At 47.5% G+C, this 15,436-nt stretch overlaps 10 protein-coding genes across 10 annotated transcripts; 4 read left to right on the plus strand and 6 right to left on the minus strand.

The window, feature by feature from the left end:
* Window positions 1-57: 57 nt before the first annotated feature.
* Window positions 58-1,790, plus strand: N7533_003549 (uncharacterized protein; the record flags this gene model as incomplete). Its single annotated transcript, XM_057100199.1, has 3 exons — window positions 58-1,473; window positions 1,538-1,622; window positions 1,675-1,790. The coding sequence occupies 3 exons, from the start codon at window positions 58-60 to the stop codon at window positions 1,788-1,790; spliced, it is 1,617 nt and encodes a 538-aa protein (XP_056962887.1).
* A 294-nt stretch (window positions 1,791-2,084) lies between these two features.
* On the plus strand, window positions 2,085-2,704 carry N7533_003550 (putative GNAT family acetyltransferase; the record flags this gene model as incomplete). The annotated part of the gene is made up of 2 exons (XM_057100200.1): window positions 2,085-2,182; window positions 2,263-2,704. 2 exons carry the CDS (start codon window positions 2,085-2,087, stop codon window positions 2,702-2,704), a joined length of 540 nt encoding a protein of 179 aa, XP_056962888.1.
* An 878-nt stretch (window positions 2,705-3,582) lies between these two features.
* Window positions 3,583-4,688, minus strand: N7533_003551 (uncharacterized protein; the record flags this gene model as incomplete). Its single annotated transcript, XM_057100201.1, has 3 exons — window positions 3,583-3,672; window positions 3,728-4,449; window positions 4,502-4,688. The coding sequence occupies 3 exons, from the start codon at window positions 4,686-4,688 to the stop codon at window positions 3,583-3,585; spliced, it is 999 nt and encodes a 332-aa protein (XP_056962889.1).
* An 832-nt stretch (window positions 4,689-5,520) lies between these two features.
* N7533_003552 (uncharacterized protein) lies at window positions 5,521-6,270 on the minus strand (the record flags this gene model as incomplete). The annotated part of the gene is given in 3 exon segments (XM_057100202.1): window positions 5,521-5,744; window positions 5,770-6,221; window positions 6,233-6,270. 3 exon segments carry the CDS (start codon window positions 6,268-6,270, stop codon window positions 5,521-5,523), a joined length of 714 nt encoding a protein of 237 aa, XP_056962890.1.
* Window positions 6,271-6,928: 658 nt separating this feature from the next.
* Window positions 6,929-9,628, plus strand: N7533_003553 (uncharacterized protein; the record flags this gene model as incomplete). Its single annotated transcript, XM_057100203.1, has 7 exons — window positions 6,929-6,990; window positions 7,057-7,412; window positions 7,678-8,228; window positions 8,289-8,625; window positions 8,689-8,861; window positions 8,936-9,113; window positions 9,171-9,628. 7 exons carry the CDS (start codon window positions 6,929-6,931, stop codon window positions 9,626-9,628), a joined length of 2,115 nt encoding a protein of 704 aa, XP_056962891.1.
* A 324-nt stretch (window positions 9,629-9,952) lies between these two features.
* Window positions 9,953-10,156, minus strand: N7533_003554 (amino acid permease-domain-containing protein; the record flags this gene model as incomplete). Its single annotated transcript, XM_057100204.1, has 1 exon — window positions 9,953-10,156. The coding sequence occupies one exon, from the start codon at window positions 10,154-10,156 to the stop codon at window positions 9,953-9,955; it is 204 nt and encodes a 67-aa protein (XP_056962892.1).
* A 253-nt stretch (window positions 10,157-10,409) lies between these two features.
* N7533_003555 (SDR family NAD(P)-dependent oxidoreductase) lies at window positions 10,410-11,371 on the plus strand (the record flags this gene model as incomplete). The annotated part of the gene is made up of 4 exons (XM_057100205.1): window positions 10,410-10,433; window positions 10,510-10,890; window positions 10,954-11,092; window positions 11,184-11,371. 4 exons carry the CDS (start codon window positions 10,410-10,412, stop codon window positions 11,369-11,371), a joined length of 732 nt encoding a protein of 243 aa, XP_056962893.1.
* Window positions 11,372-11,898: 527 nt separating this feature from the next.
* Window positions 11,899-12,534, minus strand: N7533_003556 (FAD dependent oxidoreductase; the record flags this gene model as incomplete). Its single annotated transcript, XM_057100206.1, has 2 exons — window positions 11,899-12,106; window positions 12,155-12,534. 2 exons carry the CDS (start codon window positions 12,532-12,534, stop codon window positions 11,899-11,901), a joined length of 588 nt encoding a protein of 195 aa, XP_056962894.1.
* Window positions 12,535-12,628: 94 nt separating this feature from the next.
* On the minus strand, window positions 12,629-13,057 carry N7533_003557 (FAD-dependent oxidoreductase; the record flags this gene model as incomplete). The annotated part of the gene is made up of 2 exons (XM_057100207.1): window positions 12,629-12,790; window positions 12,851-13,057. The coding sequence occupies 2 exons, from the start codon at window positions 13,055-13,057 to the stop codon at window positions 12,629-12,631; spliced, it is 369 nt and encodes a 122-aa protein (XP_056962895.1).
* Window positions 13,058-13,919: 862 nt separating this feature from the next.
* Window positions 13,920-15,389, minus strand: N7533_003558 (uncharacterized protein; the record flags this gene model as incomplete). Its single annotated transcript, XM_057100208.1, has 2 exons — window positions 13,920-14,836; window positions 14,903-15,389. 2 exons carry the CDS (start codon window positions 15,387-15,389, stop codon window positions 13,920-13,922), a joined length of 1,404 nt encoding a protein of 467 aa, XP_056962896.1.
* Between the last annotated feature and the right edge of the window lie 47 nt (window positions 15,390-15,436).

The following is a 15,436-nucleotide window of genomic DNA, read 5'->3' on the forward strand; positions in this document are numbered from 1 at the left end:
ATTTCTATTATTGCCACTCTTACTATACTCCACCCCACTTTACTCTATTTGAACGAAATGACTATATCTACCTGGCAAGAGAAAGCCGCCGCTAAGCGAGCTGAAGCGGCCGCGAAGATCCCCGTCGAATGGCGATTGCCGGCTGAGTTTTTGACGCAAGACGATGAGGGCGATGCCAACGTTTTAGATATACCTGCAAAATGTGGTGTTCTCACCCCGTCGCAAATTTTGATCACCGAAATTCAAGATGCAACAACTCTACGAGACAAACTTGCCGCACAAGAGCTGAGTGCTCTCGAGGTTGCGACTGCATTTTGCAAGCGCGCCGCTATTGCTCAACAGCTTACCTCTTGCCTTACAGAAACAATGTTTCCCCAAGCCCTTGCTCGTGCGAAAGAACTCGATGAGCATATCAAAGCAACTGGGAAGCCATCTGGGCCCCTACATGGGGTACCCATTAGTATTAAGGAATCATTGAACTTCAAAGGAGTTCATTCCAGCTTGGGGATAGTTTCGTTTTTGGACGACCCGCCTGCCAGCCAGAACTCGCCTTTGGTCGATGTACTTCTCGCAGCAGGGGCTATACTATATGTCAAGACCAATATCCCACAGACTATGATGACGGCAGATTCGCACAACAATGTGTTTGGCCGCGTACTTAACCCCTACCGCGCAAGCCTAACCGCAGGAGGGAGCAGTGGCGGTGAAGGCGCGCTCGTCGCCATGCGAGGGTCCCTCTTGGGGATTGGAACCGATATCGCGGGATCTATTCGGATTCCTGCACTCTGCTGTGGCACCGTCGGATTTAAGCCCAGCGTGGGTCGTGTACCCCCGACCGGGAAAAGTGCTGGTCGGCCTGGAATGACTGGCATCGCGGCCGTTGCGGGTCCTTTGTGCCACTCAGTCAGAGACGCTGAGATGCTCCTGCGAGTTGTATTTGACGCTTCTATGGAAGATATGGATGACTCCGCACTTGCGTATCCTTGGATTGAACCCGCGAAAGGGACAGGAGATTCTTTGACGATTGGAATTCTGCCCGAAGACCCACAACAGCCCTTGCATCCCAGCATGCAACGCACCTTGGCGACTGCTATCGAAAAGTTGAAAGCTGCAGGACATCAAGTTGTCGATCTTTCTGGGCAAGTCCCCTTTATCGCTGAGGCTTCAGATTTGGCTTTCAATTTCTTCAGGGTTGACCCCGACCAGACTGTGTTGAAGCGTCTCAGCGCTAGTGGTGAACCTGCCATCCCATCTCTTCGTTTCACCTACGATTTGGAAGGAAAGGGGACTGAAACGACATTGCGTGATTTCTTCGACTTCAATGCGAAAAAAGCTAAAATATCAAGCCAAATTCGAGGTGTATACCTTGATAACAAACTTGACTTGATAATTGCACCTGGCTTCCAGACCACGGCTGTCCCTCACGACACATATGGAGTACCAATGTATACAGTTCTTGCCAACTTGGTAGATGTATGAGGCCAAACTCAGCATTAAATTGCTCCGAATACAATGTGTGGCTAACAAATCTTGCCAGTATCCTGCCTGTGTTATACCGTTTGGCAAGGCTGACGCTGCTGCCGATGCGAAATTCATTCGTGATGCCAATTATTATCCACCTTGTGAGTCCAGAGCGATCGCTAATAATTTTAGTCTAGTTGCTAATCCATACAGATAATCCCGAGCGAATCGAAGGAGCTCCATGCCATGTCCAGCTTATTGGACGTCGGCAGAAAGACGAAGCTCTAGTCAGACATGCCCGGATTGTCGAAATTGTTTTGTTGAATTAGATGGACGTTTGGAAGAAGTCGCATGGACGGTTGAGGATGACTTTCTGTTGCTTAAATCTGAGTTGAAATTGAGTTTTACTTTGTATTTTTTACTATGTTTTTATTTAAGAACCTAGGAACTCGAAATCATCCTGTTTTTGAATTTGAGTTCAGCCGCAAACGAGTAAAGAGTGCGAGGTAGTTTTGGCCCCATTCTATGCATTTCCCAGTTATAAATCGACCCTTAAGATTCTTATCAATCCCCGATTTCTCAACACTCTTCTTTTTGTTCGACATATTGGAAAATTCTCCGATATGAGCCAACCGCAATTTGAAGCGAAAATCATTCCGACAAAAGAGGAGTACGCCCGGCTTGTCGATGTGCTGTGGGCGGCCAACTTCAACCCGTACAAGTGAGCGCAGTCACTGCCCCGCCCATTAGTACGAGTGTCTTTCTGTTGACCCTCAATCTAACCGCATGCTTCTTGCCCAGTCCCATTTTCACTGCTGTCCACCCAATCAGTGGTCACACCCCCGAAGATCGCGCTCGAGACAAAGCACTGGACACCGAGATTCGCTGGAATGCAAGCGAGAAGAATCCATTCTCGCACTTAATCTATGTCATCGATAACAGTACAGGCGAAGTAGCGGGCGGCTGCGAATGGCTTATTTTCCGCGAAAATCCGTTTCCGAATGGACCCCAACCTATCAAGTGCACCTGGTATCCCGAAGGAACGGAGCGTGCCGAGTACGCCGAGTGCATGCTCTCCCAGGCCTTTTTTCCAAGGCAGTCATGGCTTCAGCGCCCGCATGCGGGTGTCAATGCCATGGGCGTGCATCCGAACTATAGGCGGCGCGGGGTTGGCCGACTTCTTATGGAGTGGGGTCATGAGAGGATCGACCCGCTGGGATACGAGAGTTTCATCGAGGGGTAGTCCTATCGGACGGTGGCTGTACGAGGAATATGGATATAGAAGAGTTATGGGTTTGCATGTTGATTTTGACAAGCCGAATCCGAGTGATGAGTGGTCTAGATTAGTTCATGAATGTAAGCCGCCTGGAATTCTACTTTTATGGCGTCCTCCTCGAGGGGAGTGGACAAAGGAGGTACCTCCTGGTCCATGGGCTGTCTCGGAGAATACATTCAAGTAGAAATTTGAACTTCGAGAATCGCTTTTCGCTGTTACTCTCGCATTATGTAGTATTAGTGAGAAGTCGGATTTATGGGACGATGAATACTTTGAAGTATGGTGATCTTCCAAGGTTGTTGGATTGGCAAAGTTTCAAACTTAATTCGTGCCTGATATTTCACGGGAGCCAAAAAGGGGGCAAGAGGCTTTAATGGACAAGGATTTGAGATTTCTTCTTTTGTTTCCTTCTCCCGTAAGTTGAATCCAAGCCCCCGAGGCCCCAAAAACCTTGCAAGAACAGCCTATTGCCCACTGGTAGATGGGTTAATCCTTCAGGTTTCATTTAGAAAGCAAAAGCACATTTAATAAACTCCACTATTCGCTTGTTACGGATATATAATACAGAATCTCCAAGTAGAGAATTCCTCCCAGAGAAAAAGAATGCAGACTGCCCAGGTGAAAAAGCGTCCGTCTCTAATTTTGCGCTACTAATCTCAATGGAATTTTCAAATCGGCGTAGGACCGCCCCATTTTGCCTGCAGCGCGATATGAAAGACTGATTTCCAGTGTATACGATCTCGATATGAGACATGAATCGAAACTTGGCGCTAGCTTAGTACCCAGTGAAAGTGATACTGGTACTTGAAGCATCGCTTCAAATGAAAATATTTCCCTTCCGTGCATTAGGTCACCCGAATTGCATGCTGGGCCCGTGAGAGAGTCGGATTCATCAATGGCGGATGGGCACGTTTCCCATTGAACGGAAGAAACATCTAAATCCGAAAATGACACATCGCACGTATAGACACCATGTTTGCTTTGACGAACAGGCCCAGAGTCAGAGGCTCGGAATGGTACGGCTTTCGCCGTGGTATGGGCAACCAGCTTCCGAGAGATTCGACTCAATTTGGGCGGTACTCCACCGTGATTCGATTCAAATGTTACCTTGACAGGTATGATGGTCGTGTAATCTTTGGTATTATGTTGAAGAGGTAGAAAAATAGTGGCTGATGTCGCTGCTACGTATTCAAGATGGAGCTCCGTGGTTTGTTTCTTCTGTGCAGCGAAAAATTTCGAAGGCGGCAGAGACGATATGAGGTCGTCGAAAGAATCCAAGTAGTCTATTCTTTTGGATAATGGAATTATGGTGATCTTTTTCGAAGCGAAGTTCCACGGTTCTTTCGATCGAAAGTCTCCTGCCCGTTCACTTGCAACCGTCGCCTCCACGGCATAGGCAATGTTGATATTTTCAGGGCACATATCATCGAACCGTGACATGTTTTTGTTATCACTCGATCTTTCAATGGACGGTGGGAGAACCAAATGCGAATTTAGAGCATTCCAAAACTTCCCATCATGGCAGCATGCATGGATCGGAAGCTTTCCAGGTACTATGAATGTAAATGGGAACCTATAGAGGAACCCGTTCTTCAGAGCGTCGTATGGCGTGAAATCATCCTTCTCAATGGGCTGCTTCATCTCAAGAAAATTTCTTTGTCGATATGTGCGCACTGGTTGCAAAATCGCATTGTTCTCAACGCGGGAGCGACCTTGTTTACTTATTTAGCATCAGACATTATCTTTGGAGAAGTGCCGCCTTACCTCGGAATACAATTTCAAGCATCCCTGGACTAAGTCTCGATCCCGTTCGGATCCAAACCCAGCCGCAAATCTCCTCCCCGGTCGTTCGAGAGTGAGTTGTGTTGAATGCGTCCTCGCATAAGTCGATCGCTATGGTATCATTGCGTCTTTTCCGAAGGTGTCGCAGTCGATTGCCCATCGTGGTCATAATTCAATAGGTGATCAGAATATGACATCAAATCAAGCGAATAGGCCGTATGAGAGAATTTCTGAAATGGAATGAAAATTAAACTGCGACAATGGAATTGGGGAGATGGTCTCCTGCTTTTTGTTTAATGGTGGGTCCGATTCTATTGCGACACGGGCCGTGTTCTCACGGCCGGCATCACGACACTTGATATGCGACCCAAACGATCGGTGTTCTTCACTTTCGAAACGATAAAATTTATGGAAGCCTCCTGCAAAATCTCTTTGTGAGGCAATATCTGTTTCTTCTCTCTACTATGTGTTCATCTTGCATGCATTACATGCAATGACAAACGGATTTTGTTGGTCGGGTGCATGTACCCGAGTCGGCCTTCCTTGCCCCGGTCCGTGGCCGGCCCGCCTTCAGATCTTCATTTTTTATTTCCCTAACATTCCGACCGGAGATGATTGCGCGAAACCTGAAGTTTTAGTGGTTCTCTTGGGAAGTTCTTGAATTCTACCGTAAATGCCTCCGGGCTGAGACACTATCAAGCTGGTCAGACTCGAAGGTCCACATTCATTGCCCAGGTGTGCTGTCAACCTTAGGTTGGGGAATTTTTCAAATTTCCAGCACTGCCTAGTAGGTACATTCAGAGATTCATATTGTCAACCCAGAGCTTGAATAGAATTTTATGATATTGGTACACACTCCAGTCCACTAGTACACATTGGGTTAAACCTGCTGGTGCCCAAGTGTGCATTGGCAAAGAAACTAGTTTCAATTATTTTCAAGTCCGACGATGATCATGAAAAGTATTTGATTAAGTCAATTAAAGCTTCGGCATGGACTCCCCTCAAGCAAAATCCAACCCGTCCCAGCCTGCCGCTCTACTCTCTTCGCATCTCCTCCTGAAATCAATCCCACTCCCAGCATACCGCGCGACATTCCTCACTGTTTTCCCTGCGACGTTTTTGTTTACTCCGGTCATCCAGCCATCAACCTCGTTCAATAACGCACCCTCGCTGCAGTCGGCTATATGCTCAGTCCAGGCATTGACTGCTTCTTCTTTTGGCTCGACTTATGTATAGCCATTTGCTTCCACCAGTCGTCGAAAATTCCACAATAACCTGAAATACATGTTCAGTACTGCGTTGTGCATTACCCAGTGGCTGGTGGGGACCCAAGATCATGAACATGTTGGGAGACTTAGGAACTATTAGGCCAAGGTTCGTTCGTGGCCGATAGTCAACCCAAACCGCTTCCTCTCCATCCCCCTTCTTCGGATCACTGTTACCCATGAGAGGGACGCCGTTATTCCCAGTCCAATCAATATTCCCAAAAGCCCCGGTGATAGCGTTGAACCCGGTAGCATAAACTAATATGTCTAGCTCGTGCTCTGTACCATCTCGGAGCCGAATACTGTTCCGGGTAATCTGGTGGATGATAGTTTTCTTGAGGTCAATTAAGTGGACATTGGCCTGGTTGTAGGCCTCGAAATATCCACTCTCCAAAGGAACACGCCGAAGACCAAACCCGTGATCTTTTGGAACCAAACTCTCAGCAACATCGAGTCGTTAACGCGGCCTCTAATTTTGTCGGTCATAAATTGAGAGTGTAATTGGTTTGCTGTTCGATCCGTATACTAGTAGGTGTCGCTGAAGGCACTAGCTATTTGGCCATTCCCGAGTCGCATATATCTTCTCCCAGAGCTCGTGACGCCCTCCTGGCGTTACATCGCTCGACTTTCGGGCCCCCGATGAGTAAGACATCTCATTCTTCATGGGATGTAGCCATGATTTGCTTGAGAATAGGATGAAAACAATCTTAGTGGAACAAGGGGGTGCTTCTGTGGTATTATCAAGCAGGTCAAAATGGTCGACAAAATGTTTATGGGTTTTATGCTTCCTGTAAGCGACTTCTTCTTCCTATCTATGCTGATCTAGGCTAGCCAATGGACGAAAGAATCGGAGAAGTCGGATTTCAGTGCATGTGTCCTTTGGGATCAGTATTCCCTTACTAATAGTTACTAAATATTATTGATGGAGAGATTATTCACTTTATCTCCTACCCCGCAGATGACCGAAAGAAGCGGAGCTAACTTTGCTAAATGGGTGGGCGTCGTGGAGCAAAACTAAAAAAATTGGCCAATAGTGTGTCACAGGACATTATAACTATTTGGTTCAATAGGATTTCCTGATAACCATCCGCCCCTGGAGCTTAGATTTACCACAGACTGCTTACTACTTTCAACTTTCTGAGCAATGGATCCAGTTGAAAAAAATGAAGCTACAGCACAGTCGCGCCACTCTCGCCGCATTCGCGCGTAAGTGTTTATGTGAGAGCCGAGGGTTTGACAAAAGTGACATGTATTAACATCCATTAGCTGCAGGCAATGTCGGGCATCGAAGGTACGATGCTCCGGAACGCGGCCTTGCGAACGATGCACTCGTCGCCGAGATAAATGCGCATTTGCTTCCGACGAGGCCCACGTCTCCGTTCCAGAGCGATACCTCCAAGATTTACAGCGGGAAATTGCTCAGCTGAAGGCAATGCCGACCGGAACAAAAAATTCAACTATCCAGACCGAGCGACCGGCCTGGCGGGGGTCGGTCTCGGTCTCCGATACCGATCCATCGGTGATAACGCCGAGATCTCTGGACAGACCGGCGAGATCGGCGAGAACCATCGAGATAGACCCACCAAACTGCTTCACCTCGCCTGAAATTCCCCGCCGGAATGATCACGGTATGAGCTTACTTCGGAAGAAATTAGGAAACTGTACCCATGTCTGACATCGCCAGTAGTGAATAACGCTAGCTCTACATCAGTGAGCCTGGCTACTGGTCCGACCGATACGAATCAGCATGAATCATGCAATCTTCCGCAGGCCTTCAATCCCCTTGTGTCCAAGGATGTGGCATATGTAAGCGGGTCTGATGATCGCCGTCTTTGTATGTTTTCCTTCATTGGAATCGGCATCTTCCGCATACTCACATATGGAATCTTGCAGTATTTCTTGGTCATACTTCGACGTGGTCATTCTGTCGACGCGTCTTCACCCTGTTGGAAGATGCTGGGTTATATTCGACCGCCCCTCGCGCACCTCTCAATTTAGACGGTGCAGCGTTCCGTCTTCACTGGCACTCAAAGGCAGAGGTTGATTCAAGTGACCTGCTCAAGCTTCCACCAATTGACCAGGCATTGTTTTTGTATAATACAGTCAAATTCCGCCTGGGCGAGATTTTCAGTGTTGTCGATCAGCCAAACTTTTTGCGAATATTCGATGAATTTCACAAAAACCCCTTGAAGACCGCACAGATGGAGCGGCTCTGGTTTGTTGAATATTTAATGCTGCTCGCGTTTGGGAAAGCATTCACATCCTATATGAATACCACAACCGTCGCACCACCAGGCTCTGAACTTGCTGTCCGAGCCTTATCTTTACTCCCAGACGTGGCATTTCTACAGGATGAGCGCCCCGCTTTGCTTGCGATGGAGGTTTTGGCCTTGATTGCGTTGTATTTCCAATCGATTGACATGCGATCCCCAGCTTATCAATATGTCAGTATACCCTAGAGTTGTTTGTCACTACAATCATCTTTCTGACATCCGCGACTACAGATTGGCCAAGCTCTCCGTCTCTCTTTCCACGATGGTCTCCACCGCCGATTTCCGGAGGATATCACGGAAGCTGGCATCGCGACACATGCTAGCAACGTTTGGTGGACAATCTATGTTCTAGACCAGTCCCTCTCTGCTGGACTAGGTTGTCCCCCCACTATACCACTGAACAGTATCACTACATCTCTTCCAGATATCCAATCTGATTCGATATCGACAAAGGCACTAGCATTAAGGAGTCGCCTTTCGCAGATCAACTCCGTCATTTATAGCAGTATGTTCGCTCTTCCAAGGTTGTGTCCCAGGGAGTACCTGCCCAGGTTTTCCAAGGCTGGAGGTTCAAGCACCCCGGCTTGAACTTGAATGTGACTCTATGACTGATTCAACTTCTTCTTTGCAGCTATCTACAGCTTTGACGATACTCTTGGATCTGACTTCATTTCTAGCATCACATCTGTTTTGCATAAACTGGCGGAGGTTTCTCGCGAAATGGAGGAGATCACATCTGGTTTCAAAGCTAGTAAAGGAGAACTTCCTCAAATGTTCTACAATATCACTCTATCGCATCATCATGTGGGTATCTCGAATGTGGCTCTCCGTCTCAAACACCACCCCATGGGACATAATGCTGACGATAGGCATCCCAGTGCATTGTTCTTGCGACGCGGCCATTGGTGATTTGGCTTCTCATTCGGAGTTTACCACCTTGCAGATTCGATCCACGTATATTATCCGGACCCATCGCGAAGCTGCTTGAAAAATCATCACAATCTGCGACCACTACCCTGCTCATTTTGATAAATCTCTCAGAACGAGAGACGCTTGGTTAGTCCAACAGATTCCCCTTTTCAACCAAGAAAATCCTCCTCATTTGAGTTTCAGAAACGTTTCTCCCATTCACGCTAGAATATGCCTTTTCTTCGGCTGTGCTCCTTTCTATCCTCGATGCTATCCTGCCGTCATATGTCCCAGATCCCGGATGGCAAGCTGCAGCTTCGTCTATATTTCAGGAGATGATTCAGAAAGGGAATATTGTGGCAAAGTTACGAAGAGCCGAGCTTGAACATTTGGAAGCGCTCCTAGAACCTTATCGAGCACATGGTTCAAGCATGCCAGTTCAACCAAATGCCGAGCTGACAAGCGTATGTGAAGGTGGAAGTATGCGACGAATATTCTGTGCGAATAGAACCTTCGATTTACCGGATGAGCAGGAGCAAAATCTGTTCAGAATAAATTGGAACAGCTCTGATGACATCCTGGATCCATTCGAAACTGGTCCCGACGATATACTTGTCCTTGCGGAGCAGCTTGAGCAGGATGATTTTTGTTTTACGGTTTGATCCACTGGGCAAGAAAGCACCTCTTTGATAAGCCAATTCTACTATCAGAACGAACCCGGTTGTCCTTAGAGACATTCCTTTGGTATTTAGGTAACACAGAGGCAGGAGGTCGCTCCAGCACCAAGGTCAATTTAATTATCCATAAAGAGTATCTATTGTGACATAGATAAGCTGGGTTCCTCTCTGACGTACCATCATGCCGATGATGCTTCGAAATACTTATCAAAAGTTGTGGTAAATAATATATAGGATCCTCGTTACCAACTAGGATATACTTCCAAATTTGATTGCGATGCGTACTGCATCATGATCTCAATACATATCTCAAGTAGGAGAGGGTGATTTGCGTTTTATGTAGAAAAGCTGCTCAATTTCGCCCCGGAATGTTGTTTCCTCATCAACAACGGTGGCCTCGTGAGCATCGACTTGTAAACGCTCCCAAACAAGATCCACATCTTTCGGTCCATTGAGGCCTGAGCGATTGATAATCTTCCAGCAGACATAGAAGCAGATCGAATAAAGTGCCATTGTATAACAGATTCACTTCTCCACATTTCCCTATGTCGGCTCGGAGTCCGACAGGATCTATGTGTATCTTCGGTGATCGGCCCGTCGCTGATAAGTCTCGGAGTATGTTGGTTCTCGAAAGCTGCGGGGTATTTAATCTCTCCTTGAGCACAGTCTCTCAATCTCATACAGCGCGACCGGAGGGAAGGGCCGTGAAAGAACTTCAGTTCAACTTGCCTTCAGCTCTAACTTCGCGTCTACTAAAAGCGTAGCCATGGCTTCTCACCAAGGTCAGGTGGTAAGTTACTTCAAGCCCCTGGGATACCACCATCTCTGTTCGCATTAAGTCCGTCTCATTCTGATGTTCTGAATAGATTGCAATCACGGGCGCAGCAAGTGGCATGGGACTAGCTACTGCTCAGCTACTGGCATCACGGGGCGCTATAATATCCCTCGCCGATTTGAACGAGGAAGCACTGAAGGTAGCAATTAAGTCACTTCCAGGCGGACATGAGAAGCACATCCTTACCCGCGTTGATGTCCGTGATGAAGGGTTAGTTGATGCATGGATAGAAAAGACCATGTATCGATATGGAAGACTTGACGGAGCCGTGAATATGGCCGGAGTCTTGGGACCCTCCGCGTCAGTCACCGAGCTTACAAAGAAGAGGTTTGAATTTGTTCTATCAGTGAATGTTTCTGGTGTCTTCAATTGTCTCCATGCCCAACTTAAGGTTATGAAGAAGGGCAGCATTGTGAGTCACTCTTCGGCTGAGATAAGAAGTGAATCAAGCTGACACAGATAATGTGAAATATAGGTCTCGGCAGCTAGTACTTTCGGACAGATATCCATGCCCAATTCCTCCGCATACTGCGCTAGCAAAGCAGCTGTGATCGCCCTATCAAAGTCGGCTGCAAAGGAAGACAGGAATGTTCGAATCAACTGCGTTGCCCCAGGTGAGTTCACGTCATTTGCAGTTCATTTGCGAGCAAAATAGCTCTACTTTTCATCCATAATTCACTTCAAAATACTAATAGAATATTTAAGGAACTGTACTCACTCCAATGTCTGCCCACGGCGACCCAAAACGATCGGAGTCGGGTATAATGGAGAATGCACAGAAAAGAGTTGGATCGCCGGATGAGGTCGCTAAAGTCATCGCTTTTCTACTGAGCGATGAGTCAAGCTTTGTGACTGGGGCTGTACACAATGTCGATGGAGGCTGGGTATACTAAGTTTCGAGTAATAGAGTTAAATATTCAGATCTCCAAACCCCGTCAATTGTCAAAGTCCGCCTATTAGTCAATTATGAAACACACAACAGGATACTATACTCTATTGATAACGTTCACAACCCTTAGCATGAGACTCTTCACACGTAAGCAGTAATCTAGGTTGCAGCATTCTAGGGTTTCACAAGTACCAGGAGCTGTGATGCCACGAAATTGAAATCAAGATAGTTGGTGATTAATCTAGCATCATGAGGCTTTTGAGAATTTGGATATAACTCTAATCAAGGTCACAAGGTACCTGTGTTCATTGCTCACACCTAAAATCTACCAAAAACCACTATAAATTAGCGGGGGCTAGCCTAGCATTTAGGCCAACGAGCTCCCTCAACTCGGCTTCCTGACCGACTCTCCAACTCACGGAGTCGCCCCATTGCGATACATTTTTACTTGGGCTGCGCCACTTCCAACGACCTTCGTTCTGTTTGCCTTTTGCAATGAGATCAGTAACCCACTTTCGTTTTGAAACCATGTCACGAATCTCCGCTCAGGAAAATGGCCGAGTTCTTTGTATCGGGCACGAAATCAAGGCAGCAATTGGAGTCCGGGCTGTCTGAGAACCAACACAGCTTTTTTTTATCAACGAAAGGCCGATCAGCCATCCACGGAGAAGTCTCCCGTAATAACTGCCTGAGCTTCTGCTCATCGTCTTTCGGAATGAAATCCTGGAAAGTGTGAAACCTTTCAGATGGTGGCAACGACATTCCATCTTCTTTTGTATTTGTTTACCCTATTCCAAGCGGACAAGGCTTGAAGAGCTTTGTCTTCGGATATGGTTCGAAGAGAAAGCCCAGGTCACGGATATTTGTCGTCGGAATACCTCGCAAGAGATTGCATTCGTCTTCCGTGGGCTTTATATGGGCCACAGGCCAAGAACGAGCAGCAGAAGACGTACCGATCTGTGGAAGTACTGCTGCACCGGCAGCATCAAGCGCGGATATAATCAAAGCAGCATTATGGGTTCGTCCAACAGCTGTAGTGACACCTGTGGCCTTGCCGTTTGAATATTTCAACTTGACTACCTTCTCTGCGCGTTCACCCAGTATAGACTTTACTCCTCGCGCCGAGATATGATCCCAAATTCCCTTCATAGTATCTGACGATGGCATATCTGGCAAGGCGATTAAAATAGCCTCTGAATTCAGAAAGGAGGCCTATGTCCTGCCAGATGTAATCTTTAAATTCGCTTGCGCCGTCTAGCCGTTAAATTCGTTGGGCAAGTGCCGGGTCCTTTTCGATAGAGGCCAACGCTCTCTCGAGATAAGTGACGGCTTTTTCGGGTGCCCTGCCAGTTGTCACTATCACATGGCCGGTTTGATGATGGTATGGCCCAAACAGTGGGGTCTTCCAGCCTTCAATTGCCTCCTACCTCGACGAGAGTCGTCAGTCTCAATTTCAAATTCCATTTATGAAATGATGACATACCAATGCAAGCTTTGAATAAAAGCCACCCTCATATTCTGCGCGAACAATTTTGTTCAAATCATATGCCGCTGAGTAGGGTGAAAGTATAGCTTCAGCACGGTCCAATATTGTCACATCGGAATAGCCAGCTTCCGTTAGATAAAGTGCTGTCGAGAGACCCCAAGCACCGCCGCCAATGATAATGATACGGGACTCACTGGAGACCATGTTGCCAAAATCAAGGAAATTGAATGTCTGCCAGGTGCTTAGTTCCAGACAAGGCATGTGTATTCAAATATCCCGCGTTGGTCGTGTTGACCGTCATATCAGATTGCCGAAAAATGGGTCTCGGTCTACTTCGCGCGGGGGTCGGCGTGGCGACCGACGGGTGGACGTGGCTTTCAGGCATAACTCCGAAATTCAACACCCTGTGTATCGCGTAATCTTGCAAATCATGCTGAAGCTCTTGGCTTGTTGCTGAAAAGCGCTTATCACATATTCATTCAGCCTCAAGTTCTTACCGGACGAAATAGCGATAGAGGACTTCAAGTTGTATGGGCTGCCCCTCCCCTGTCCACAGTTAATCAATTCGGCGGGTAATAGTTATTTCTTACGGCGTATTCTTGGCACCATTCAAGTTGCAGATATACCTTTCATGGAAGATGCGACCGGTCAATCAATGAATCGTTTGACCATAGCCGTGTCTTGCAGCCCACCCATAGCACGAGGCGCTAGTTATGGGCAGGATATAACTTTCGCACAGATAGCCATTATGATGAGGCGATCGAGACGATTAGGAGCGTTTTATGTCTTTACATATCCAATGACAATGAGAAGAGACCCAGAGAAGCTTCAAGTTAGTCGGGAATCGCCTTCCCCTCTCTTGTTTTTATAGTTGGTATCATGGAAATTTTGAATCGAACATGTGATTCTTCGCAAATCGCGAAGAAATATTGATTAAAATTATCGACTGGGGTATATGTTGAAATGTATAGACGCTCTATAAGTACAATCGGAAAATCGTAGAGGAATGTTAAATTCCCTTTTTATACAATGACACAAAGTTGATGGTGTCATGCCAGAATCACAGTTAGACTGGCTTGGTGGTGTCATCTTGCAGGTCTTCAGCAGTGACTTCCACCTCATGACTGTGCTCCAGATCGGATAGGACAAGCCAAGTGGGGAAGATGCACAGAAGAGTGATTCCAAAGTTCAGGCCAATGCTGACGAAGTGGTTGGCATTGCCCTCGGACTGCATGGCCCAGGCAACGGTCTGGCCAAGAGCCTCCATGCCGCGAAGAATACCGGTGTGGTATGAGAGTGACGAAATATCGGTGCTGTACTGTCCAACCAGCCAGTAGAGGAATTGTTGGAAAGCTTGTCCTCCAAACTGCCAGAAGAAGACCAGGGTATAGGTCTTGCCGAATCCACCCTTGAACCAGTCAAAGGTAGGGGCTTCGGGCATATCGTAGAACTGGCTCTGGAGAATTGATGCCCAGATCCAAGTTCCGCTAAGAATGACGACGATAGAGATGAAAGCGATGCGAGCGCGAGTCTTGATGAAAATAGATTGGCGGTCAAGTAGGGCGGCGATCATGAAAGACGACGCGACACCAGCAAAGTTGGTGAAGAAGGAGTTGAAAGCACGCGCACGAACGGTGAAGTAGCTGGTCACCCAAGTGCTCATGAAGCCGTTATAGAAATAACTGATGAAGAAGGCGGGTAGGAGCAGAAGGACGCGTCGGGTCTTAAAGAGTGAAAGGGCGGCCTTGAACTCGGCAGCCCAGCTGTCCTTCTTGTGAACAACAACCAGAGTGCGGTCCTTGCGCTGAACCTTATCGGCGGGGCTCAGGAAGAGCGAAAAAGGGAGACCAAGGCACATGATGACGATGAAAACGATGTAAGTACCGGTGCTGACGGTGCCTTTTTCGGAGTTCTTGGCGTTGAGGCCGAGACTGATAGCACCGCCGACGATGGGACCGGCTGCCTTTGCTGTCTGCCAGATAGCTAGAAATAAATGTTAGCAAGAGCACTGGGTGATATTTTGAATGTTCCGAGTCTCGGTTGACATACCAAGATAGAAAGCACGGTCCTTCGGGCTAGGATATCCGATAATGATAGCTGCCTCCGCAGCCCAGAAGAAACCAGCAGAGATACCACACAGAGTAGCCCCGAAGAACATCAGCCAAGTGGTTGATGTGTAACTGTTGGCGTATAAACCACCGCCGTAGATTGGATAACCGATCGCTCCAATGGCCAAGCCATAGCGAAGACCAATGCGATTGTTAATAGCTCCAGCCAACACACAAACGACTGCGAAAAGACCATAGACCAGAGCGTTTGCTCCGGAAACTGCATATGGCTCTGCAGCTCCACCGGCTCCCAGGTTGTTCAAGGCATCCCACATTCCAGGGGCTGTAAAGGAAACAGCACTGGCTATGGCGATCTGGAAGGGAATGGATCGGTACACCGATCGCCAGCGACTCTGCTGCGAGACCTGTGTGTCAACAGACTGGGCAGCGACATCCCTCACTTCTTCATCGGCAGTAGTTGAACCCATTTTGATGGCGAAGATTCAACACTTTTAGTGACGATCAGATATAAAGA

Source organism: Penicillium manginii, assembly GCF_028828005.1.
Source record: "Penicillium manginii strain IBT 31320 chromosome Unknown utg000003l:1.0-959480.0:1.0-959601.0, whole genome shotgun sequence".
NCBI classification, from domain to species: Eukaryota; Fungi; Ascomycota; class Eurotiomycetes; order Eurotiales; family Aspergillaceae; genus Penicillium; species Penicillium manginii.